At 41.1% G+C, this 26,297-nt stretch overlaps 1 protein-coding gene across 18 annotated transcripts; it reads left to right on the top strand.

Moving 5' to 3' along the window:
- The first annotated feature begins 3,598 nt into the window (after positions 1 to 3,598).
- Positions 3,599 to 25,738, top strand: LOC100414881 (uncharacterized). 18 transcript variants are annotated; one of them, XM_078362005.1, is made up of 5 exons: positions 5,526 to 5,588; positions 9,610 to 9,700; positions 11,147 to 11,273; positions 11,776 to 11,871; positions 23,877 to 25,738. In XM_078362005.1, the coding sequence occupies exons 3-5, from the start codon at positions 11,240 to 11,242 to the stop codon at positions 25,559 to 25,561; spliced, it is 1,815 nt and encodes a 604-aa protein (XP_078218131.1). In that variant the 5' UTR covers positions 5,526 to 5,588; positions 9,610 to 9,700; positions 11,147 to 11,239; the 3' UTR covers positions 25,562 to 25,738. The 18 variants fall into 18 exon arrangements, with proteins under 18 accessions (XP_035141419.3, XP_078218119.1, XP_078218131.1 ...); XM_078362001.1 differs by having other exon boundaries at positions 11,773 to 11,871; XM_078362000.1 differs by having other exon boundaries at positions 9,607 to 9,700; positions 11,773 to 11,871.
- The last annotated feature ends 559 nt before the right edge of the window (positions 25,739 to 26,297 follow it).

The following is a 26,297-nucleotide window of genomic DNA, read 5'->3' as shown; positions in this document are numbered from 1 at the left end:
AAGCTTCATCAAGTATTAACTGCCAATTAAGCTCTGACTACATAACCAGAAAATTTTCACCTTTAATGTACAAACGAAGAAACCATGTAACTATCTAACCGATTACTAAATTTGGTTTTCTTCATCATGTATTTTATAAAAAACTTTCCTTCAAGCCTCTCCCATAGACTACAAACTACAAATCACAGCTGAGTTCTCTTCAATTCCAAAACCACTCTTTGATTAAATTCTGTAATATTTTTACAGTGACTCCCATAAAGTTTTAATAGGGGGGCGCAGTGGCTCACGCCTGTAATCCCAGCACTTTGGGAGACCGAGGCGGACGGATCACGAGGTCAAGAGATGTAGACCATCCTGGCCGACATGGTGAAACCCCGTCTCTAATAAAAAAATACAAAAATTAGCTGGGCGTGGTGGTGCACACCTGTAGTCCCAGCTACTCGGGAGGCTGAGGCAGGAGAATTGCCTGAACCCAGGAGGCAGAGGTTGCACTGAGCAGAGATTGTGCCACTGCACTCCATCCTGGCGCCTCGCGACAGGGCAAGACTCTGTCTCAAAAATAAATAAATAAATAAATAAGGTTTTTGTTTGTTTGTTTGTTTTTGAGACAGAGTTTCGCTCTTGTTACCCAGGCTGCAGTGCAATGGTGCGATCTCGGCTCCCTGCAACCTCCGCCTCCTGGGTTCAAGCAATTCTCCTGCCTCAGCCTCCTGAATAGCTGGGATTACAGGCGCGTGCCACCATGCCCAGCTAATTTTTGTTATTTTTAGTAGAGACGGGGTTTCACCTTGTTGACCAGGATGGTCTCGACCTCTTGACCTCGTGATCCACCCGCCTCAGCCTCCCAAAATGCTGGGATTATAGGCGTGAGCCACCGCGCCCGGCCTGGCTAATTTCTCATTGGCAAAAGAATGGACCTTGTGGCCCAGATACAGTGGCTCATACCTGTCACCCCAGCACTTTGGGAGACCAAGGCAGGTGGATCACCTGAGGTTGGAAGTTCGAGACCAGCCTGACCAACATGGAGAAACCCCATCTCTACTAAAAATAGAAAATTAGCCAGGTATAGTGGCACATCCTGTAATCCCACCTACTCGGGAGGCTGAGGCAGGAGAATTGCTTGAACCCAGGAGGCAGAGGTTGCGGTGAGCCATGATTGCACCATTGCATTCGAGCATGGGCAACAAGAGTGAAACTCTGTCTTAATAGAAAATTTGTTTAATTACATCCTAAAGCTGCCCCCTTTCCTGTTCAATTATGGTCAATGGGTGTTTTTTTGTTTTGTTTTGTTTTTTTGACATAGTAAAACGCAAGCTAACTGGATATTTAAATAGACTGTAACTTGTTGTACCAAACACTGTGTTTTTGCCAATAAAATAACATCAAGTAGTCAAACCATGTTCAAACAGAGTAAATCCCAAGCCATAGTTAATCTTGCTGTTTCTGTACCTTACGTCCATTTTCTGTATGTGTTTTTGCTTTTATGTTAATAAATCTGTTTTCATCATGTGGCTGCTCTGGAGTCTCTCTTACCCTGCTCTGGATTCACAGGCTGCCCAATTTGCAAAGTATTTTCTGCTCAAAGAAACTCTATTAAATAAATATAATTTCTCTAAAGTTTTCTTTTTTCTTTAGGCCAAGTGTGGTGGCTCGGCACTCTGGGAGGCTGAGGTGAGTGGATCATGAGGTCAGGTGTTGGAGACCAGCCTGGCCAATGTTATGAAACCCCGTCTCTACCAAAAATACAAAAAAATTAGCTGGGCATAGTGGCACATGCCTGTAATTCCAGCTACTCTGGAGGCTGAGGCAAGAGAATTACTGAACCTGGGAGGCAGAGGGTGCAGTGAGCTGATATCAGGCCACAGCACTCCAGTCAGGGTAACAGAGCAAGACTCTGTATCGAATAAAAGAAGAAAAAAATAAGACCTTTTCTTTTAAAAGTTTTTATTTATTTATTTCGAGACAGAATATCATTCTGTCGCCAGGCGACAGACAGTCTGGAGTGCACTGGTGCGATCTCAGCTCACTGCAACCTCTGCCTCCCAGGTTCAAACAATTCTCCTGCCTCAGCCTCCACAGTAGCTAGGACTACCGGCATATGCCAACACGCCCAGGTAATTCTTGTATTTTTAGTAGAGACGGGGTGTCACCTTATTGGCCAGGATGGTCTTGATCCCTTGACCTCGTGATCTGCCCACCTCAGCCTCCCAAAGTGCTGGGATTACAGGTGTGAACCACTGCACCCGGCAAAAGTTTTTATTTTTTTTATGATGAAAAATAAATAGTATGTTGTTGGGCTTCGATTTCCTAAACTCATCCCTCAGATATTTTCTTAAATTATTCTGTCTTTTTTTTTTTTCAGATGGAGTTTCTCTCTTGTTACCCAGGCTGGAGTGCAATGGCGTGATCTCGACTCACCGCAACCTCCGCCTCCTGGGTTCAGGCAATTCTCCTGCCTCAGCCTCTTGAGTAGCTGGGATTACAGGCACGCGCCACCATGCCCAGCTAATTTTTTCTATTTCTGGTAGAGACGGGGTTTCACCTTGTTGACCAGGATGGTCTCGATCTCTTGACCTCGTGATCCACCTGCCTCGGCCTCCCAAAGTGCTGGGATTACAGGCTTGAGCCACTGTGCCCAGCTATTCTATGTCTTTTTAAAATGATTCTCTAATTTCTTTTTTTTTTCTCTCTCTCCTTCTTTGGAGACAGAACCTCACTCTATCACCCAGTCTTGATTGCAGCCTTGACCTTCCATGTTCAAGCAATCCTCCTGCCTCTGCCACCTAAGTAGCTTAGACTACAGACATGCACCACCATGGCTGGCTATTTATTTTAATCTAATTTAATTTAATTAATTTATTTATTTTTAAAGAGATGGGCTTTCATTATGTTGGCCAGGATGGTCTTGATCTCTTGATCTTGTCATCTGCCCTCCTTGGCCTCCCAAAGTGCTGGGGTTACAGGCGTGAGCCACTGTGCCTGGCCTTTATTTTTATTTTTCAAGAAAACAGCATCTGATTATGTCGCCCAGGCTGCACTGGAACTCCTGAGCTCACCTAATTCTCTCATCTGAGCCTACCAAAGTGCTCTAAATACAGATGTGAGCCAGCTTGTGCTTCTGCAATTTCTTGAGATGATCATTTCCAATGATAAACAGTACTACATGAACACAAATCTGAAAGGAATCTGGCTTCTTCTGTAGAAATGTCACTCTCCAGGATTTCAAGGGTCTAGGGCAGGGCAGCCACTTTAGTAGTGTTATCTATGGAGGTGCACGGGCTTTGGTGTCAGAGTTAACCCTGAGCCTCAGCCCAGACACTTAGTATCTGTGGGTCTTTGCACAAGTTTCCTGATGTGGAAGAGTTCTAAGGTAGAATGATACTGATTGCAAAATGGTGACAATTTTTTATCCCTCCTGTATCCATGCCATTGCCAGGTGCTGTTACAGCTGCTTCGATCAAAATCCAGATTCTGTTTTCCAAACCCTAGATCTGACTGGCCTTATTTGTTCAGGATAGTAGAAAACTATGAACATGACAGTGAGCTAATTTGGGGCCCGGGCACAAATGGTCTTGAATGTTTCTGTTTTTCAGAATGCTGCCATCTCCATGAATAAAACCCATGTTATCCAGCTGGAAAATAAGATACCATGGGGAGAAGAAGCAAGGTGCCCCTGTTGACAGCCCCAGAAGCGGGAGATTACCCCCAGAAGCACAGCTGGCTAATCAACAAGCAGCTGATAATACATGTCTCAAGGAGCTCAGCTGAGACAAGAATTGCCTCACTCAGCTCAGCTTGAATGGCTGACCATCTCAATTATGAACTAGTAAGTTTGTATGATTTCTTATACTTCAATAGCTAACTAATACATGCACCCAGTGCAGAAAAAATGCCAGGCTTCAACGACAGGTTGATTACTAGTTACCTTCTAACAGTGGGCACCCTGTAGGTACTGATGTTTTCCCCTGAATTAAAGTTGGATGTCTTGTAAGAGAACGTTGAGTAATGCAGAAATACAGGTAGCCATGTATGCATGTGATTGCTGCTTGTACTCACACGGTCCCCCACACCACAGACGAGAACAGATAACCGCAGCCTGACCATTTGGGCCAAGGCCGAATAACAAAATAAGTTTGCCTTTAATCTATTTTCTACATAGCTAAACATTGGAGGTCAAGAGCATGGACAGAACTGAAGACATAGAGTTTTATTCTCCTGTGGCACCATCATCCTCTGTTCTCTGTCTGATCTATGGTGAGCAACAGGTGGCCAGCAGTGGTGTCCTTGCGGTTATTTTATTTTATTTTTTGTATTTTTTTTGCTTGTGGTTATTTTATTCTTGCTGCCCTCAGCTCTTTCTATGGTCACTATGTGTTCCACCCTCAGACCTGAAGAGAGATGTTGGTAGGGAGAGGCTCTGCTTCACCTCTGGCAGAAAAGGTCTGCTGGGGCCCTTCGCCTCCCTGACATCAGAGCTGCAGTTCAATGTGGCAGCCATTGGCCATGTGTGGCTCCTGGGTGCCTGGAATGGGCCTAGTCTGAACTGCCATGTGCTAGAAAAGTAAAATACAGAGTTAGTTTCAAAGATTTAATTCCAAATATTTATATACTTTATTAATGATTACACATTTCTTGGCTGGGCGTGGTGGCTCACGCCTATAATCCCAGCACTTTGGGAGGCTGAGGCAGGTGGATCACGAGGTCAAGAGATCGAGACCATCCTGGTCAACATGGTGTACCCCGTCTCTACTAAAAATACAAAAATTAGCTGGGCATGGTGGTGCATGCCTGTAGTCCCAGCTACTCGGGAGTCTGAGGCAGAAGAACTCCTCGAACCCAGAAGGCGGAGGTTGTGGTGAGCCGAGATCGTGCCATTGCACTCCAGTCTGGGTAACAACAGCAAAACTCCATCTCAAAAAAAAAAAAAAATATAATAATAATAATTAGACATTTCTCACACATTAAAATGATAATATTATGGACATATTGGGTTAACTAAATTGTTACAATGAATTCAACCTGTTCTTTGTTCCTTCTTAAACTTTGGATATTAGAAAGTTTAAAATTCACCTGTGGCTCACATTTTATTTCAGAGGATTGCCTCTCTTCTAAAATCTCAGCCTTACTGCTCAAAAACCAGAAGCTGGGAGGGTCATAAAATCTAAAATTTTAAAATAATTGTTATTATATTCTTTTCATTTGTAAATAGCCATATAGAATATTATTTATAGATGCATATAACTTTACACACAAGCTTAAAGGCTAATATCCTCTGTGGTGGGCCGGGCTCAGCTTTGGAAGGAAGCCCTGCCTGAGAAGGCTGCAGCCTAGGCACCTTTTCTTCACTCATCCAGCATCTGATTGAATCTTCTGTCACTCAGGGCCTGAGAGGGTGGGGTTTTAAACGTTATCCAATTAGCGACGCTGAGCTGGAACCGACCAATCAGGCACGCAGCTGGAGCAGGCAGGAAGGCTTCCGGGATGTGGCGGGGCCTTTATCTCTCGCTTCTGGAGCTTCAAGTCTCGTCTTTACTCCTCTGTGTCCTCTACTCTTAGAGGTCTATTCTCTGTGGCCCTGTGACCTGCAGGTATTGGGAGCTGGGACCCCCTGGAAGCCTAGAAATGGTGAGAGTGCCGGGTGGAAACTCCAGAGAGAGGGAAAGGGGCTAACCAGAACCGGTGGGAAGTGGCTGTTGGGGGGACTCTGGCCTCCCTGCAGTCAGCTCCACACTCTGCTCCTGGAGTTCTTGCCCAGCTCGGCCTCAGTCCCCTTCAGCCATAAGATGGCGGCTGCTCTGACCGCCAGTCCCGGACGTCCTGTCTCTTCCCTGTGCAGTGACTGCCCTGGCTTGGAGCCCTCCCTGGGCGGCTCTGCAGCCGCAGCGTCGCGTCTCTCCCAGTTTGTGCGGGGACCAAGAGAGGGTCGTCGGGGGGAATCCGGACTCTGGGTGCGGGTTCCGAGTGTGAAGAGCTTTGGTCCGTGGGGTTCCGAGCTCCTCTTTTCTTCTGTTCAAAATGTATGGGAGTCACCCTAAAAATAATCAGAGTGATTCAAAAATTGTCAAGCACCCAGCTGTGGTTTGTAATGTGTGTTTCATGGGCGGGGACTGAAGGAAAGACTGTTACAAACTGCGTGATGAAGAAAACCAAATTCAGGAATTGGTTAGATACAGTTATGTGGTTTCTTCATTTGTAATATAAGGGGGAAAATTTAATGGTTAATTGGCAGTTCGTAGTTGATTAAGGCTGGATTTTGTTTCTTTTAATGTAGTAATTTACTAAAAAATGCACTTCAGTTAGTTTTTTTAAAAGTAGAAATCCGGGGACTGAAGACACCTCAGTTGACCTGCCTGCGGCTTGTTTTTGGACTCCACAGGGAACTGATTTTCTTTTCTTTTCTTTTTTTTTTTTGAGACGGAGTTTCGCTCTTGTTACCCAGGCTGGAGTGCAATGGCGCTATCTTGGCTCACCGCAACCTCCACCTCCTGGGTTCAGGCAATTCTCCTGCCTCAGCCTCCTGAGTAGCTGGGATTACAGGCACTCGCCACCATGCCCAGCTAACTTTTTGTATTTTTAGTAGAGACGGAGTTTCACCATTTTGACCAGGATGGTCTCAAACTCATGACCTCCAGTGATCTGCCGGCTTTGGCCTCCGGAAGTGCTGGGATTACTGTGCCGGCCTGGTATCGACTTTCTAATAACAGCCATGCTGACTGGTGTGAGATGGTGTCTCACTGTGGCTTTTTTCTTTTTTTCTTTTCTCTAGGAATTAGTGGTAAGCATGTTTTACACATGCTTGTTAGCCACATGTTTGTCTTTCTTTTGGTGAAAAACATCTGTTCATGTTTTATGCTTTTTAATAAAGTTTTTTTTTTTGTTTTGCAGACTTCTTTATGAATTGTGGATGTTAAACCTTTGTCAGGAACATAGTTTGCAATTATTTTTATTTGGTATGTGATCTGTTTACTCCATTGATAGTTTCCTTTGCTGTGAAGAAGCTTTTTAGTTTAATTAGGCTCCATTTGTCAATTTTTGCTTTTGTTGCAATTCCTTTTGTTATCTTTCTCAGAAAATCTTTGCTCGTTCCTATGTTTAGAAGGGTATTTTCTTGGTTATTTATCTTCCAGATTTTAAAAATAATGTTAAGTTTTGCATTTACGTCTTTATCTTCATTTAATTTATATATATATTATCAGGGAGGAAACAATTTCAATCTTCTACATAGTGCTAGCTAGCTATTCCAGCACATTTATTAACTAGGGAATTCTTCTCACATTCCTCTTGTCAGATTTGTCAATGATCAGATGGTTGGAGGTGTGTGGCATTATTTCTGGGCTCTCTATTCTCTGCTCATAGACTATTTGTCTATGGGTCTGTTTTTGTGCCAGTACCATGCTGCTTTGGTTACCGTAGCCCTCTAGTGAGTGTGGTTTGAAGTGGGGTAATGTAATGCCTCCAGCTTTGTTCTTCTTGTTTAAAATCGCCTTGGCTATTCAGGCTCATTTTGGCTCCATATAAATTTTAAAGTAGTTATTTTTTAGTTTTGTTAACACTGATTCTGGTAGTTTGATAGAAATAGCAATAAATTGGTAAATGCCTTTGGGCAGTTTGGCCATTTTAATAATACTGATATTTTCTATCTTTGAGCATAAATGTTTGCTTTTTTTTTTTTTCATCTGTTTGCATCGTCTCTGACTTCTTCAAGCAGCGTTTTGTCATTCTTGTCATAGAGATCTTTCACCTCCTTAGTTAGCTGTATTCATGGTCTATTCATTTGTGGTAATTTTGAATAAGATTATGTTTTTGATTTGGCTTTTGGCCTGGATGCTGTTGATGAACAGGGATGCTACTTCTTTATTAGTTATTTTTTTGAGATAGAATCTCACTCTGTTGCCTGGGCATGAGTTCAGTGGCGATCTTGGCTCCCTGAAACCTCCGCCTCAGGGATGCTACTTACTTGGCATCTTGAAACTTTGCTGAAGTTGTTTATCAGTTTAAAGAGCTATTCTGCTGAGACTATAGGGTTTTGAAGATACAGAATCTTTTCATCTGCACAAAGGGATAGTTTGACTTCCTCTCTTCCTAGTGGATGTGTTTTATTTTCTTTTTTTTTTTTTGAGACGGGGTTTCGCTCTTGTTACCCAGGCTGGAGTGCAATGGCGCGATCTCGGCTCACGCAACCTTCGCCTCCTGGGTTCAAGCAATTCTCCTGCCTCAGCCTCCCAAGTAGCTGGGACTACAGGCTGCGCCACCATGCCCAGCTAATTTTTTTGTATTTTTAGTAGAGACGGGGTTTCACCATGTTGACCATGATGGTTGATCTCTTGACCTCGTGATCCACCCGCCTCGGCCTCCCAAAGTGCTGGGATTACAGGCATGAGCCACTGTGCCCAGCTTGGATGCCTTTTATTTTCATCTTTTCCCTGATTGCTCTGGCCAGGACTTCCAATCGTATGCTGAATAGGAGTTTTGAGAGCAGACATCCTTGTCTTGTGCCAGTTTTCAAGGAGAAAATGCTTCCAGCTTGTGTACGTTCAATATTTTGGTTGTAAGTTTGTCATAGATGACTGATTATTTTGAAGTATGTACCCTTAATGCCTAGTTTGTTGAGGGTTTTAAACATGAAGGATGTTAAATTTTATTGAAAGCTTTTTTTTTAGCATCTATTAAGATAATATTATGGTTTTCTTTTTAGTTCTGTTATGTGATGAATTACATTTATTAATTTTTGTATGTTGAAACAATCTCGCATCTCAGAGATGCAGTCTACTTGATCACACTGGATGAGCTTTTTCATATTCTTGTGGATTTGGTTTGCCGGTATTTTGTTGAGAATATTTTCTTCAGTGTTCCTCAAGGATATTGGCCTGAAGTTTTTTGTTTTTCCTCTCTGCCAGGTTTTGGTATCAGAATGATGCTATTCTTGATGGGTGCGGTGGCTCACGCCTGTAATCCCAGCACTTGGGGAGGCGGAGGCGGAGGCGGAGGCGGAGGCGGAGGCGGGTGGATCACGAGGTCAAGAGATCGAGACCATCCTGGTCAACATGGTGAAACCCCGTCTCTACTAAAAATATAAAAAATTAGCTGGGCGTGGTGACGCGTGCCTGTAATCCCAGCTACTCAGGAGGCTGAGGCAGGAGAATTGCCTGAACCCAGAAGGCGGAGATTGCGGTGAGCCGAGATTGCGCCATTGCTCTCCAGCCTGGGTAACAAGAGCGAAACTCTGTCTCAAAAAAAAAAAAAAGTGATACCTGCTCTCTAAAGTGATAAAGAAAGACTACTTTAAGTTGTTATTAAACATTACAGAACATAGAAGACACTGCATTTTTTTTTGTTTTTTTTTTTTGCCCCCCTAACCCTTAATACTAGATCTTGAACTCTGCATGAAACTGATTTCTCTTTATGGTTAAATTCAGACTATAATTTACCTTTTTTTTTTTGAGACGGAGTTTCGCTCTTGTTACCCAGGCTGGAGTGCAATGGCGTGATCTCGGCTCACTGCAACCTCCGCCTCCTGGGTTCAGGCAATTCTCCTGCCTCAGCCTCCTGAGTAGCTGGGATTACAGGCACGCGCCACCACACCCAGGTAATTTTTTCTATCTTTAGTAGAGACGGGGTTTCACCATGTTGACCGGGATGGTCTTGATCTCTTGCCCTCGTGATCCACCCGCCTCAGCCTCCCAAAGTGCTGCGATTACAGGTGTGAGCCACCGCGCCCGGCAAGTATAATTTACTTTTTTAGGGGCAATATCTCAGCAGTGATGTTGTGTTCTTCTCTGTGCATCAGCACATCATCAAACGTTGTCCTAGTGCAGTTCATTTTAAAATTGACTTAAAGAGCTCTGAAATATTTATTTCACTATAGAGTTACTTATTTTTCTTCTCATTATTAACTATCTTTATTTATGTAGATAAAGAAGAGCTGTGCATAAACTATCACATTTAATCCGGTAGCTGCCTTTTTTTCATAGGTTTTCTTTTTATTATCTCAGTCTTTAGAAAATGAAGAGTCTTTTGTTCTTTGTTTACAGATCAAAAAACTGGATAAAACACAGGCTTTTCCACTTACTGGATGTTTGGGAAAATATTCTTTTTGGGCCAAGCAGATTGGTATTGCTAGTGAGATTGTTAAAAATTCAGAGACTCAGACTTTATTTCGTGTCTTCTTAAAAAAAAATCTGCACAAGATCTTCAGTTTATTTTACATATTAAAATTTAAGAGGTGGTTTTTAAATTTTTTTTATTTTTAGATTGAGTCTTGCTTTGTCACCCAGGCTGGGGTGCAGTGTTGAGTAGCTGGGACTACAGCCACTTGCCACCATGCCTGCTAATTTTTTTGTATTTTTAGTAGAGACGCTTTTTTTTTTTTTTGAGACGGAGTTTTGCTCTTGTTACCCAGGTTGGAGTGTAGTGGCGCGATCTCGGCTCACCGCAACCTCCGCCTCCTGAGTTCAAGCAATTTTCCTGCCTCAGCCTCCTGAATAGCTGGGACTACAGCCGCGCGCCACGATGCTTAGCTAATTTTTTGTATTTTTAGTAGAGACGGGGTTTCACCTTGTTGACCAGGATGGTCCCGATCTCTTGACCTCGTCATCCACCCGCCTCGGCCTCCGGAAGTGCTTGGATTATAGGCATGAGCCATCGCGCCCGGCCGAGACAGGGTTTCATAATGCTGGCCAGTCTAGTCTCGAACTCTTGACCTCATGATCCGCCTGCCTTGGTCCCCAAAGTGCTGGGATTACAGGCATGAGCCACCTCACCGAGTCTTAAGAGGTGCCTTATAACTCAACATGTCTTTTTAGTTTGAAGCGTATGGACAGTTCATTCTTTGTGGTGCAAATACAGAACTAAAAATGTACGTTTGTGTTTATGCCTTTAGTTTTATACATTATTATTCATGAAAGTAGCATTCATATATGTATACATACACACTGGCTTTGTGAAGCTTATACCAGTCTCTTCTCTCAGAGTTAGAGAATACATTAGAGAATATTTTTTTGTTAAAAATTGTTAGATAATTTCATTCATTCCTATGAGTCTGAACCAATTTTCTTTACTCTCTTATTTAACCTTAAATGATAAATTCTGCCCATGGACACTTGGAAATCTGTGTGTGTGTGCATGTGTGTGTGTTTGTGTTTTTCAGGGGCCGTTGACGTTTAGGGATGTGGCCATAGAATTCTCTCTGGAGGAGTGGCAATGCCTGGACACTGCTCAGCAGGATTTGTATAGAAAAGTGATGTTAGAGAACTACAGGAACCTGGTCTTCTTGGGTGAGAATAACTTTAATACACAATTCCTCATATACCCTAAAGGTTTCATTTCTCTATTTTTATATAATAATTTTTGGTAATTTATGCTTTCCATAAATTAATTTCTAATCCCTGTTTTCAAAAAGTCTTGAGGAATTGTTCATGTAGAAAAAAACTTCTTCGAGATGGTTTATCTTGCCCTGAACCTTTTACATTCCTGAGTTGGTCTGTATCCTTCACTGCAGAGGAGTAATAATTTCAGAAATTTCGTGGTATAAAATATTGTCGCCCCCATGTAAAAATCGGCTTGCCACCACTACTTTTTGACTCATAAGTACTTGCTAGTGACATTAAGAACCTACTAGTTTAAAATATTTTCTAAATGTTAAGAACTTTCTGTCATTAAATAGTATTTTGGGATTATTTTCTAGAATATTCTATGACATCTCTTTACTAAGCACGGTAGAGGTTGGTAATTAGAGAATCTGAGAAAGATTCATGTAATTTATTTTTTATAAAGCAGGTATTGCTGTCTCTAAGGCAGATCTGATCACCTGTCTGCAGCAAGGAAAAGATCCCTGGAATATGAAGAGACACAGTATGGCAGCCACACCCCCAGGTAGGTGAGAGTAAATAAAACAGTTGACATAGTTGAAAAGTTGGAAGATAAAAAAAAGAAAAAAGCCAGCCAGTCCCTACAGTGTGATTTGGGAAGCTGTGTTCCAAAGCAAATAGTTTCTGGGAAGCCTGAGGTGTTTGCTTGTTTTGTTGTTGTTCTCACATAGGGCCATCTTCTCTCTTATGCTTTCAAATTCTCAAATGAGTCTACTTTTGCTACATTGATCTTCCTTCAACTTCACAGTGAGAGCCAAAATCCTGTTCATGGCATATAAAACACTATACAATCTGACTGCTTTCTTATCATTTTGTGGTATCATAGAGATATCTGCATGATTTTGAGAAACTTTATTTTTTAGTTCTCTTTTTGTATGATGTCTAAATGGTGTACTCATAGTGGTCTGGTTTTTTTTGTTTTGTTTTGTTTTGGTTTTGAGACGAAGTCTCCCTCTGTCACCCAGGCTGGAGTGCAGCAAAGCAACCTCAGCTCACCATAGCTTTTGCCTCCTAGGTTCAAGAGATTCTTCTGCCTAAGCCTCTCAAGTAGCTGGGATTACAGGCATGTGCCGCAATGTTTGGCTGATTTTGTATTTTTAATAGATGGGGTTTTTCCATGTTGATCAGGTCGGTCTTGAACTCCTGACCTCAGGTGATCCACCCACCTCGGCCTCCCAAATTGCTGGAATTACAGCATAAGCCACCATGCCCAGCCTCTATGGGTTTTTATGTTAATTTTCTGCACATTCCATCCGGTTTTTATTACTATATTCTTGAAATATAGTTTGAAATTAGAAAGTATAAATTATAAGTGCCCCTTTGCATTGTTGTTTTCCTTAGGATTGCTATGGCTATTTGAAGCTTATTGTAGTTTCTTGTAAATTTTAGAAATGTAGTTTTTATTGCTGTGAAAACAATGCCACTGGAATTTTGATAGGACGTTTGTTGAATATATAGATTACTTTAGAGAACATGGTACTTGAACAATATTTATTCTTTGCATAAATATGAAATATTTTAAAATGTATGTCTTCTCTAATTTCTTTTATTGATTGGTTTTTTTTGAGACAGAGTTTCACTCTTGTAGCCCAGACTGAAGTGCAGTGGTGCAATCTTGGCTTGCTGCAATCTCCACCTCCCAGGTTCAAGCCATTCTTCTGTCTCAGCCTCCTGGGTAGCTGGGATTACAGGCACCTGCTACCCCTCTAGCTAATTTTTTGTATTTTTAGTAGAGATGGGGTTTCACCATGTAGGCCAGGCTATTCTTAAACTCCTGACTTCAGACAATCCCCCTTTGCCGCCTCAACCTCCCAAAGTGCTGGGAGTACAGGGGTGAGCCACCTCACCCGGCCTCTTTTATTGATTTATATCTTTCATTGTAAAGATTTCTTGCCTCTTTGGTTAAATTGTTAGAAATTCACTATTTTAATTCTATTCTATTTTATAAGAGATTTGGTTTTTTAAAATAATCTATTTTCTAAATTATGTCGATGTTCAGTTTTTAACACTTTTTGAGAAGATCATCTTTATTGTGTGCTCATAGCAACTTTAGGAAAGATCATGTAATCATATACAGAAGGCTTTATTTCTGGGTCCTTTATTCTGTTCTTTCATTCTTTTATCTTCCTTTGTGCCAGTATCACACTGTTTTGGTTACTATAGCTTTTAATATGTTTTAAAATCAAAAGGTATAATGTCTCTTTTTTCTTCTTCATGGATGTTTTGCCAGATATAGTTTATAATCAAGTTTTAAAATGTTAAACAAGGCCGGGCGCAGTGGCTCACGCCAGTAATCCCAGCACTTTGGGAGGCCGAGGCGGGTGGATCACGAGGTCAAGAGATTGAGACCATCCTGGACAACAAGGTGAAACCTCGTCTCTACTAAAAATACAAAAATTAGCTGGGCATGGTGGTGCATGCCTGTAGTCCCAGCTACTCGGGAGGCTGAGGCGGGAGAACTGCCTGAACCCAGAAGGCGGAGGTTGCGGTGAGCCGAGATGTTGCCATTGCACTCCAGTCTGGGTAACAACAGCGAAACTCCGTCTCAAAAAAAATTAATTAAAAAAAAAATAAAATGTGAAACCATATTTCTGTAATAAAACTGTGGTATTGTGATTTATTTATCTATTTGCTTGTTTATTTTTGATGGAATTTTGTTCTTCATCCATGTTGGAGTGCATTGGTACAATCTTGGCTTACTGCAACCTTTGAGTTTTGGTTTCAAGCAATTCTCCTCCCTCAGACTCCCGAGTAGCTGGGATTACAGGTGCCTGACACCACACCCAGCTAATTTTTGTATTATTACTAATGACAATCTGGTCTCAAACTCCTGACCTCATGATCTGCCTGCCTCAGGCTCTCGAGGTGCTGGGATTATAGGCAGGAGCCACGGCATTCTGGCTATTGTGATTTTTATAGATGATATTTAAGTTGTTCACCACTGTAGGTTGTATTGACATTTTAACACAATTAAATTGTTTGATTCTTGAGCAAGTATATGATGAAGCGTGTGTTTCAGTTTTCTTTCTTTTTTAGGAGACAGCTTTTCTGTATTGCCCAGGGTAATTTATGTGTTTTTTTTTTTTTTTTTTTTTTTTTTTTGAGACGGAGTTTCCCTTTTGTTACCCAGGCTGAAGTGTAATGGTGCGATCTCGGCTCATCACAACCTCTGCCTCCTGGGTTCAGGCAATTCTCCTGCCTCAGCCTCCTGAGTAGCTGGGATTACAGGCACGCGCCACCAGGCCCAGCTAATTTTTTGTATTTTTAGTAGAGACGGGGTTTCACCATGTTGACCAGGATGATCTCGATCTACTGGCTTCGTGATCCACCCGTCTTGGCCTCCCAAAGTGCTGGGATTACAGGCCTGAGCCACCGTGCCAGGCCTTTTTTTTTTTTAATTATTTTGTTTTATTTTTTCCTTTTTTAACAAATTGTACTTTAAACTCTGGGGTACATGTGCACATCCTGCAGGGTTATTGCATAGGCACACACATGCCATGGTGGTTTGCAGTCTCCATTTCCCCTTTGTTTTTTTTTTTTAGACGCAGTCTCGCTCTGTTACCCAGGTTGGAGTGTAGTGGTGCAATCTTGGATCACTCGACCTTCTGCCTTTTAAGTTGAAGCGATTATTTTGCCTCAGTTTTCCAAAAGTAGGTGGGACTACAGGCTTGCGCCACTACACCGAGCTAAGTTTTCTATTTTTAGTAGAGACAGGGCTTCGCCATATTGGCCAGGCTGGTTTCAAACTGCTGGCCTGCCTCAGTTTCTTAAAGTGATTACATTACAGGCTTGAGCCACTGCACCCAGCCTAGCCCAGGCTAATTTTAAACTCCTGGGCTCAAGCAATCCTCCTGCCAGCCTCCCAAAATGCCAGTATTACAGGTGTGAGCCACCACACTCACCCTGTGTGTTTTATTTTTATTTATTCTTAGATTTGCCACTTTTCTTTTGCTTTTAATTTTTAGTTTCATTTAGTTTTGGTAGGAAACACACAGTGTATGATTTTGGTCTTAAATTATTTGTTGTTGTTATTTTGAGAAAGGATCAAACTTGTCACCCAGGGTGCAGTATAGTGGCATAATTTTGGCTCACTAAAGCCTCAGCCTTCCTGATTCACACGATCTTTTTACCTAAGCCTCCCAAGTAGCTGAGACTACCGACATGCATAACCATGCCTTGCTGATTTTTTAATTATTGGTAGGGACAAGGTCTCACTGTTATTTAGGCTGGTCTCAAACTTCTGGCGCCAAGTAATTCCCTCACTTTCATCTTCCAAATTGTTATGATTATAGGTATTAGCCACTACCCCAGCTGGTATTCTTTAATAAGACTTGCTATATTTTGTAACAGAATACATCTAGTGCAATGAAGAATATTGCGTATTCTTTGGCTTTTGAGTGGAAAGTTTTGTACATGTCTGTGAAGCCTAGTTGGTCTATGGTATGGTTTGGAAGTCCGTGTTCTGCAAACCTGATGCTACAATGTAATCCTAAGTCAGTTTTGGATGTGGAACCTGGTGGGAAGTGTTTAGGTCATGGAGGCAAGTTCCTCATAAATGCCTTGGCAACATCTGTTTGATAATCAGAAAGTTTTCACTCCATTAATTAAAATGAGAGCAGGTTCATTAAAAGAACCTGGCTTCTTCACCTCACACTTTCTGTAATCCCATCACTTTAGTAGGCGGAGGTGGGTGGATCATGATGTCAGGGGTTTGGGACCAGCCTGACCAACATGGTGAAACCCCATCTCTACTAGAGATACAAAAAATAAGCCGATGTGGTGGCACACACCGGTGTAATTTTTTTTTAAGATGGGGTTTCACTGTGATGGCCAGGCTGTTCTTGACCTCCTGACCTCAGGTGATCCACCTACCTTGGCCTCCCAAAGTGCTAGGATTACAGGCGTGAGCCACCGTGCCTGTCCATACCTGTGTAATTCTAGCATCTCAAGAGGCTGAGGCAGGACAATTGCTTGAACCTAGGAGGTAGAGGTTGCCATGACCTGAGATCCCGCCATTGCACTCCAGCCTGGGTGACAAGGCGAGACCTCTTGTAAAAATTAAATGAAAAAAAAACCTCACTGTGTCAACTAGACTGATTTGCAGTGGAATGATCACAGCTCACTTTGGCCTCAACCTCCCAAACTCACATGATCTCATTCCAGCTTCTTGAGTAGCTGGGTTGCAAATATGTGTCATCAGGGTCTGGGCGCAGTAGCTCAGGCTCGTAACCCCAGCAATTTGGAAGGCTAAGGCAGGTGGATCACCCTGAGGTCAGATGTTCAAGACCAGCCTGGCCAAATGGTGAGACCTCGTCTCTACTAAAAATTCAAAAATTAGCCAGGCGTAGTGATGCGTGCCTGTCATCCCAGCTACTTGGAAGAATGAGGTAGAAAAATAGCTTGAACCCAGGAGGCAGAGGTTGCAGTGAGCTGAGATCATACCAGTGTACTTGAGCCTCAGTGACCAGAATGAGACTGCATCTCAAAAAAAAAGAAAAAAATAGTGTCATTATGCCCAGCAAGTTTTTTGGTAGAGAGAGGTTTTTGTCATGTTGTCCAGTCTGGTTTCAGACTCCTGAGTTAAAGTGTTCAGCCCTCTTTGACCTCCCAAAGTCCTGAGATTACATTTCTTATTCAAATAGTTTAATTAACATGTGCTTAAAATAGTTGTTTAAATAAGTGAATTTACCATTACCAGTATTGGTATTATTGCGATCTCGGCTCACCACAATCTCTGCCTTCTGGGTTCAAGCAATTCTCCTGCCTCAGTCTCCCGAATACCTGGGACTACAGGCGCGTACCACCATGCCAAGCTAATTTTTGTATTTTTAGTAGAGATAAGGTTTCACCTTGTAGACCAGGAAGGTCTCGATCTCTTGACCTCGTGATCCACCCGCCTCGGCCTCCCAAAGTGCTGTGATTATAGGCGTGAGCCACCATGCCCGGCCGGTTTATTTTTTCTTCTATTTTATTTTACATTCTGGGATATATGTGCAGGACATGCAGGTTTATTATAGGTAAACGTGTGCCATGGTGGTTTACAGTACCTGTCAATTCATCACCTAGGTATTAAGCCCTGCATGCATTACCTAAATATCCTGATTCTCTCTCTCTCTCCCACAACAGGCCCCAGTGTATGTTGTTCCCCTTTATATGTCTGTGTGTTCTTACTGTTCGGGTTCCACTGATAAGTGAGAGCATTTGCTGTTCGGTTTTCTGTTCCTGCATTAGTTTACTAAGGATAATGGTTTCCAGCTTTATCCATATTTCTGAAAGTACACTATCTTTTTTTTTATGGCTGCATAGTATCCTATGGTGTATATGTTCCACATTTTCTTAATGCAGTCTATCATTGATGGGCATTTGGATTAATTCCAAGTCTTTGCTGTTGTGAATAGTGCTGCAATGAACATACACATCCACGTATCTTTATAATGGAATAATTTATATTTCTGGGGTTTATATCTAGTAATGAGATTGCTGGGTCAAATGGTCTGTCTGCTTTTAGGTCTTTGAGGAGCCGCCATAGTGTCTTCACATTTCCACGAACAGTGTAAAAGCATTTGTGTGTCCTCCACAGCGTCACCAGCATCTGTTGTTCTTGGCTTTTTAGTAGTCACCATTTTGACTGCTGTGAGATGGTATCTCATTCTGATTTTGATTTGCATTTGTCTAATGATCACCAATGTTGAGCTTTTTTTCATGTTTTTTGGCCACATGTCTTCTTTTGAGAAGCGTCTCTTCGTGTTCTTTGCCCACTTTTTCGTTTGTTTTTTTTCTTGAGCTGGAGTTTCACTGTTGTAGCCCAGGCTGGAGTGCAATGGCACAATCTCGGCTCACCGCAACCTCCGCCTCCTGGGTTCAAGCAATTCTCCTGCCTCAGCCTCCTGAGTAGCTGGGACTACAGGCGCACACCACCATGCCCAGCCAATTTTGGTATTTTTAGTAGAGACGGTTTCACTTTGTTTACCAGGATGGTCTCAATCTCTTGACCTCGTGATCCACACACCTCAGCCTCCCAAAGTGCTGGAATTACAGGCGTGAGCCACCGCACCTGACTTTGCCCACTTCTAAATAGAGTTGTTTTATTTTTGCAAAGTTGTTCAAGTTTGCTGTAGACTCTGGATATTAATCTTTGTTAACTGGATAGGTTGCAAAAATGTTATTTTATCCTATAGCTTGTTTGTTCACTCTGATGACAGTTTCTTTTGCTGTGAAGAAGCTCTTTAGCTTAATTAGATCCCATTTATCAATGTTTCCTTGTGTTGCAAATGCTTTCGGAGTTTTCATTATGAAATCTTGGCTCTTACCTGTGTTGAATGGTATTGCCTAGAGTTTGTTTTAGGGTTCTTATACTTTTGGGTTTCACATTTAAGTCTATAATTCACCTTGAGTTAATTGTTTATTTTATTGAGAATGTTTGCATGAATGTTTATTAGAGATGATTGGCTTTAAGTTTTCTTTATTTGTAATATCTTTGTCACGTTTTGTTATCAGAATGATGCTGACCTCATAGAGTAAATTAAGGAAAAGTCCCACCTTTTCTATCTTTCTCATTGGTTTCAAAGATTTTCATGATTTCTGATTTAATTTCATTGTTTACCCAGAAGTCATTCAGGAGCAGGTTGTTCAAGTTCCATGTGGTTTTGTGGTTGTGAATGTTTTTTGTTATTTTGTTGTTTTTTGAAGACAAATTTTCACTCTTTCAAGTAGTCTGGACTGTAGGGGCACAATCCAGGCTCATTGCAACCTCTGTCTTCCAGTTTCAAGTGATTCTTTTGCCTCAGCCTCCCAGGTAGCAGGGATTACAGGCATTCACCACCACCCCCGGCTAATTTATGTATATTTAGTAGAGACGGGGTTTCATCATGTTTCCCAGGCTGGTCCTCAAGCTCCTGACCTCGTGACCTGCCCACTTTGGCCTCCCGAAGTGCTGAGATACAGATGTGAGCCGCCACGCTTGGAAAGGAGGTTTTGTTTTTTTGTTTTTAGACAGTGTCTTACTCTGTCATCCAGGTTGGCATGCGGTGGTGAGATCTTGGCTCAGTACAACCTCTGCCCCTGGGTTTAAACAATTCAACTGCCTCAGCCTCTTGCGTAGCTGGCTAAAGGCACATGTCACCCGCCTGGCCAATTTTTTGTATTTTTAGTAGAGATGAGGTTTCACCATGTTAGCCAGGATGGTCTCGATCTCCTGACCTCGTGATCCACCTGCCTCCACCTTCCAAAATGCTAGGATTACAGGCTTGAGCCACGACATGTAGCATTAGTTGTGAGTGCTAATTTGATCGCACTGCGCTGTGAGAGATTGTTATGATTTCAGTCCTTTTGCATTTCTGAGAAGTGTTTTACCTCCAATTATGTGATCAATTTAAGAATAAGTGCTATGTGGCACTGAGAAGAATGTGTATTTTGTTGTTTTTGGCTGAAGAGGCCTGTAGATTTCAGTCAGGTCCACTTGTCTCAGAGCTGAGTTCGAGTCCTGAATTTTCTTGCTACTTTTATTTCTTAATTATCTATTATTGGCAGTAAGATGTTAAAATCTCTCACTATTATTGTATGAGCGAAGTCTTTTTGTAGGTCTCTAATAATGTGTTTTCTTTCTTTATTTGAGATGGAGTTTCGCTCTTATTACCTAAACTGGAGTGCAATGGCACAATCTCGGTTCACCGCAACTTCGGCCTTCTAGGTTCAAGCGATTCTCCTGCCTCAGCCTCCCGAGTAGCTCGGACTACAGGCACGCAGCACCATGCCCAGCTTATTTTTGTACTTTTAGTAGAGATGAGGTTTCAGTTTGTTGACCAGGATGGTCTCGATCTCTTGACCTCGTGATCGACCTGCCTTGGCCTCCCAAAGTGCTGGGATTATAGGCGTGAGCCACCGCGCCCGGGTACTCTTGTCTTTTTTTAATTTTTGTTGGTTTAAAGTCTGTTTCGTCAGAAACTGTGATTGCAAACCTTGCTTTGTTTCTTATTTTATTTTATTTGTAAAATTTCCCCTTTTCTTTATTTTGAGCTTATGTGTGTCTTTGCATATGTGTTGGGTCTCTTGAATAAAGCACACCAATGAGTCTTGACTCTATTTAGCTTGCCATTCTGTGTCTTTTAATTGGGGCACTTAGCCCATTTACATTAAATTTTAATATTGTTGTGTGTGACTTTGTCTTTATGGTGCTAACTGGTTATTTTGGAGACTTGTTGATCTTGTTTTATGATGTGATTAGTCTTTGTGCTTTAAGGATTTTATGCACCGCCATTATGATAGTAAAACATTCTATGTGTTTCTGTATATTTACATTTAATAGAGGGCTTTGTATTTATGTAGGGTTTCATTATGCTGTCCAGCACCACGTTCTGTTTAATATGCAGAGTCAGTGTTTCTCAGACTGTTCTTTTTTTTTTTTTTGAGACGGAGTCTCGCTGTTGTGACCCAGACTGGAGTGATATGGCATGATCTTGGCTCACCACAACCTCCACCTCCTGGGTTCAAGCAATTCTCCTGCCTTAGCCTCCCGAGTAACTGGGACTACAGGCGTGTGCCACCATGCCCAGCTAATTTTTGTATTTTTAGTAGAGACGGGGTTTCACCTTGTTGACCAGGATGGTCTTGATTTTTCGACCTCGTGATCCACCCGCCTCGGCCTCCCAAAGTGCTGGGATTATAGGTATGAGCCACCGTGCCATGCTGAATTGTGTTTTTTTTATGTCTTTCTTTTTCTTTTTCTTTTTTTTTCCTTTTTAGACAGAGTTTTACTCTTGTCACCCAGGCTGGAGTGGAATGAATGGCATGATTGTTGCTAACTGCAACCTCTGCCTTTTGGGCTCAAGTGATTTTCCTGCCCTAGCCAGTTGAGAAGCTGGGATTATAGGCATCTGCCAGCATGCTTGGCAAATTGTTGTCTATTTAGGAGATAGGGCGTTTCACCATGTTGACCAGGCTGGTTTCAAACTCCTGACTTTAAAATGATTCTCCTGTCTTCACCTCCAAAAGTGTTGGGATTACAGGCATGAATGACTGTGCTCTACCCCCATATTCTTTTCATTCTGTAGCTTTGTAATGAGTTTTTCTTTCTTTCTTTCTTTTTCTTTTTTTTCTCTAAGAGTTAGTCTCATCCCATCATCCAGGCTGCAGTGCAGTTGTGTCATCCTGGCTTACTGCAACCTCTGTCTTTTGGGTTCAAGCAATTTTCATGCCTCAGTCTCCCAAATGGCTTTGATTACAAGTGCCCATCACTATGCTCAACTTATTTTTTTGAATTTTTAGTAGAGTCAAAATTTTAGCGTGTTGGCCAGGCTGTTCTTGAACTCCCAACCTCAGGTGATCCACCCACCTAAGCCACCCAAAGTGCTGGGATTACAGGTATGCACACTGTGCCTGGCCTGTAGTGTGTTTGCAAATCTGAAACTGTAATGCCTTTATCATTGTTTCTTCTTTGGAAGACTGTTGTGTACTTCATTGTCTCTTAAGATTCCGCATATTTTTGAGGTTGCTATTTCTATTTCCTCAAAAATGGAAAAAAAATTTCAAAAACATTTCATTAAACCTGTACAGTACATTGAGCATTATGAGCATTTAAAAAATATTATTTCCATCTTTGGACAGGAGCATGCTGATGAGCGTGTTGTTTTATTTCCATGTATTGGAACATTTTTAAATTGTTTTTATTTTTATTTTTTGTGGAGTGGAGTTTTGCTCTTGTTACCCAGGTTGGTGTGCAATGGAAGAATTTTGGCTCACTGCAACCTCTGCCTCCTGAGTTCAAGCATTTCTCCTGCCTTAGCCTTGGTTGCCAGGATTACAGGGATACACCACCACTCCTGGCTAAGTTTGTGTTTTTAATAGAGATGGAATTTTCTCATGTTGGTTAGGCTGGTCTTAAGCTACTGACCACAGGTGATCCACCTGCCTCGTTCTTCCGACACGCTGGGTTTACATGCATGGGCTCTACCATACCCGGCCGACTCGTCAGTTTTACCTTGCAGCTTCCAAGATCCTCTTTTCTCTGACTTTTAAAATTGTGCTTACAGATCTGTTTGATATAAACATGTTAGTCTGTATCCTAGTTTGTTGAGCTTCTTTGTATCATTTTTTAAAAGGGTTTTCTCTTACTCCTGTTTATATTTTTACCTCTTTTGTGTTTTTCTTTCTTTTTTCATTTTTTAAATTAAGTCTTGCTCTATTACAAGGCTGGAGTGCAGTAGTGCAATCTTGGCTCACTGCAATCTCTGCCTCCCTGGTTCAAGCGATTCTCTTACCTTGCCCTCTCAAGCAGCTGAAATTATAGGCCCCTGCCACCACACCAAGCTAATTTGTGGATTTTTATTAAAGACAATGTTTCACCATGTTGGCCAAGATAGTCTCCATCTCCTGATCTCGTGATATGCCCGCCTTGGCCTCCCAAAGTGATGGGATTATAGGCCAAAGCCACTGTGCCTGACTTGGTTTTCTAATATTTTCTATATTTTTGTTATTTTCAGTTTTCTAATTTTCTATACTTCTCTGTGCTCACAGTTCAGTTGAGTATTATTTAAATTTATTTTCAGTTGTTAAAATTATACATCAATTTTTAATCTTTCTGAAAATTTTATATTTTTGTTGAAACAACATTGCCTTATTTTAATGTTGTAATCTTTTATTAAAATTTGAACATTAAAAAAGTTAACCTGTTTGAATCTTTATAATATGAATTTCTCCTGGCATCTTTATAATATGGCTTTCTCCTGACCTACTTGGAACAATTGTCCAGGTCAGAGATTCTGAGAGTCTCAGACATATTCTTAAAGTGTGTTTTGTATGAAATTTTCTTTTCTTTCTTTTTTTTTTTTTTTTTTATAAACACAAGGTTTCACCATGTTGGTCTGGCTGAACTTGAACTCCTGACCTCAGGTGATTTGCCTACATTGGCCTCCAAAGCACTTGGATTGCAGGTGTGAGCCACCATGCCCGCCTTGTCTATAGTTTTTTGCTTTTTACTTAAAATTTAAGGGACCGTGGGGGGAGGGGCAGCGAACAGAAAAAAAAATTAAGACTAGTGCTGGGTAAATGTAACAGATTCTTCCTTCTCCTTTTATTTCCTCCTTTTATGTAGCTTTAGTGCTCACTTGGGGCACTTGAAACACGTAGCTCATTTATCATTTTCTCTCAGATGTATTTTGGTTAGTTTTTATTACATATAAATGTCTATAAAAAAACTAGGGCCTCTTGTATTTTTATATACTATCTTGTTTATGTAGTTTTTATAATGTTACAGGTAAATTAGCTGGGTGTGGTGGCGTGTGCCTCTCATCCCAGCTACTCAGGAGGCTGAGGCAGGAAAATTGCCTGAACCCAGGAGGCGGAGGTTGCGGTGAAGTGAGATCGTGCCATTGCACTCCAGCCTGGGTAACGAGAGTGAAACTCCATCTGAAAAAAAAAAAATAATAATAATAATAATGTTACCGTTTAGAATTGTAATGTATATTTATCTGAGCCTAGTAAGGTTAAGTAATTTGTTATTTTTATTTATTTCAGTTCTATGTTCTCATTTTGGCCAAGACCTTTGGCCAAGGCTGCGAATAAAAGATTCTTTTCAAAAAGTAACTCTGAGAGAAAGTGGAAAATGTGGACATAAGGATTTACAGTTACGAAAAGGCCGTAAAAGTGGGAAGATGTTTAATGTGTACAAGGAAGGTTATAATGAACTAAAGCAGTGTTTGAAAACTGACGGAAGCAAAATATTTCAATATGATAAACATGTGAAAGTCTTTCATAAATTCTTAAATTCAAATAGGCAGAAGACAAGACCTACTGGAAAGAGACCTTTCAAATGTAAAAAATGTGGCAAATCATTTTACATGCTTTTACACCTAAGTCAACATAAAAGAATTCATATTAGAGAGAATTCTTATGAATTTCAGGAATGTGGAAAAGCTTTTAACCAGTACTCATACCTTACTAATCATAAAAGAATTCATACTGGAGAGAAACCCTACAAATGTGAAGAATGTGGCAAAGTCTTTACCGTATCCTCACACCTTACTAGACATAGGATAATTCATACAGGAGAGAAACCCTACAAATGTGAAGAATGTGACAGAGCTTTTAACCAACACGCACACCTTACTAGACATAAGACAATTCATACAGGAGAGAAATACTACAAATGTGAAGAATGTGGCAAAGCTTTTAAACACTTTTTAAACCTTACTAATCATAAGAAATTTCATACAGGAGAGAAACCCTTCAAATGTGAAGAATGTGGCAAAGCGTTTACCCTTTCTTTGTACCTTACTAGACATAAGAGAATTCACACTGGAGAGAAACCCTACAGATGTCAAGAATGTGGCAGAGCTTTTAACCGACACGTACACCTTACTGCACATAGGAGAATTCATACGGGAGAGAAACCCTACAGATGTGAAGAATGTGGCAAAGGCTTTACTCGATCCTCATACCTTACTAGACATAGGATAATTCATACAGGAGAGAAACCCTACAAATGTGAAGAATGTGGGAAAGGCTTTACCGTATCCTCATACCTTACTCGACATGAGAATATTCATACAGGAGAGAAACGCTACAAATGTGAAGAATGTGATAAAGCCTTTAGCAACTACTCAAATCTTACTATTCATGAGAGAATTCATACTGGAGAGAAACCCCACAAATGTGAAGAATGTGGCAAAGACTTTAAACAATCATCACACCTTACTAATCATAAAAGAATTCATACTGGAGAGAAACCCTACAAATGTGAAGAATGTGGCAAAGACTTTAAACAATTATCACACCTTACTAATCATAAAAGAATTCATACTGTAGAGAAACCCTACAAATGTGAAAATTGTGGCAAAGCCTTTACCCTATCCTCATACCTTAGGAGACATAGGAGAATTCATACAGGAGAGAAAGTATACAGATGTGGAGAATGTGGCAAAATCTTTAACCAGTATTCATATCTTAGTAAACATAAGAAAATCCACACTGAAGAGAAACCCTATAAGGGTGAAAAATATGGCAAAACCTTTAATGAGTCCTCAGTTGTTAAAAGACATGAAATAATTCATACTGGAAAGAAACTCTACAAAGCAGAAACATGTGACATATGCTTTGACAACATTTCAAATTTTTCTTTCCATCAAAGAAATCATATTGGTGAGATTCATATTGGTTTTCAGAAGAATACATTTTACAATAAAGGACATAATATAAATTAAGTAATACATACTAAGATAATTATTCATGAACTTGCATTATTAATAAATATTTCTATTACACAAAATAATCTACAGATACAATGCAACCTCATGACATTAGCAGTGAAATACTTCATAGAACATTTTCAAAATGATGTTAAAATTAAATAACAACAATAAAAATTATACCTACAGAAATGATGTTCTTTAAATTCTTTGCAGCTGAAAGCCACTGGCACAGAAAAGTCACTAGAGATGTTAATCCATCATGTTATTAAAGAGCATATTGTTACCGTCTTCTACCTATACCCTTTAGTAAGGTGGAAGAGGTTAAAGGTGGTGGTATGATAACATTTCACTGAATGCACAGTAGTATTTAACATGTTAAAAATGTTGAAGGCTGGGTGCGGTGGCTCACGCCTATAATCCCAGCACTTTGGGAGGCTGAGGTGGGCGGATCACAAGGTCAGGATATCGAGACCATTTTGGCCAACATGGTGAAACTGTCTTTACTAAAAATACAAAAATGAGCTGGGCGTGGTGGCATGCACCTGTAATCCTAGCTACTCAGGAGGCTGAGGCAGGAGAATTGCTTGAACCCAGAAGGTGGCGGTTGTGGTGAGCCAAGATTGCACCACTGCACTCCAATCTGGTGCCTGGTGACAGAGCAAGAATCTGTCTCTAAAGAAAAAAAAAAAAAAATGTTGAATTGAACCGGGCACAGTGGCTCACACCTGTAATCCCGGCACTTTGGGAG

This window comes from Callithrix jacchus, chromosome 22 (genome assembly GCF_049354715.1).
Source record: "Callithrix jacchus isolate 240 chromosome 22, calJac240_pri, whole genome shotgun sequence".
NCBI classification, from domain to species: Eukaryota; Metazoa; Chordata; class Mammalia; order Primates; family Cebidae; genus Callithrix; species Callithrix jacchus.
This window is presented reverse-complemented; position numbering and strand designations above follow the sequence as displayed.

Excerpts from the sequence above, each read along its gene's own strand:
- LOC100414881 (XM_078361993.1), top strand. The coding sequence starts at position 3,800 with ATGGCTGACCATCTCAATTATGAACTA. Across the intron at positions 3,827-11,146 it reads ACCATCTCAATTATGAACTA|GGGCCGTTGACGTTTAGGGA; the intron begins GTAAGTTTGTAT and ends TGTGTTTTTCAG. Across the intron at positions 11,274-11,772 it reads CAGGAACCTGGTCTTCTTGG|CAGGTATTGCTGTCTCTAAG; the intron begins GTGAGAATAACT and ends TTTTTTATAAAG.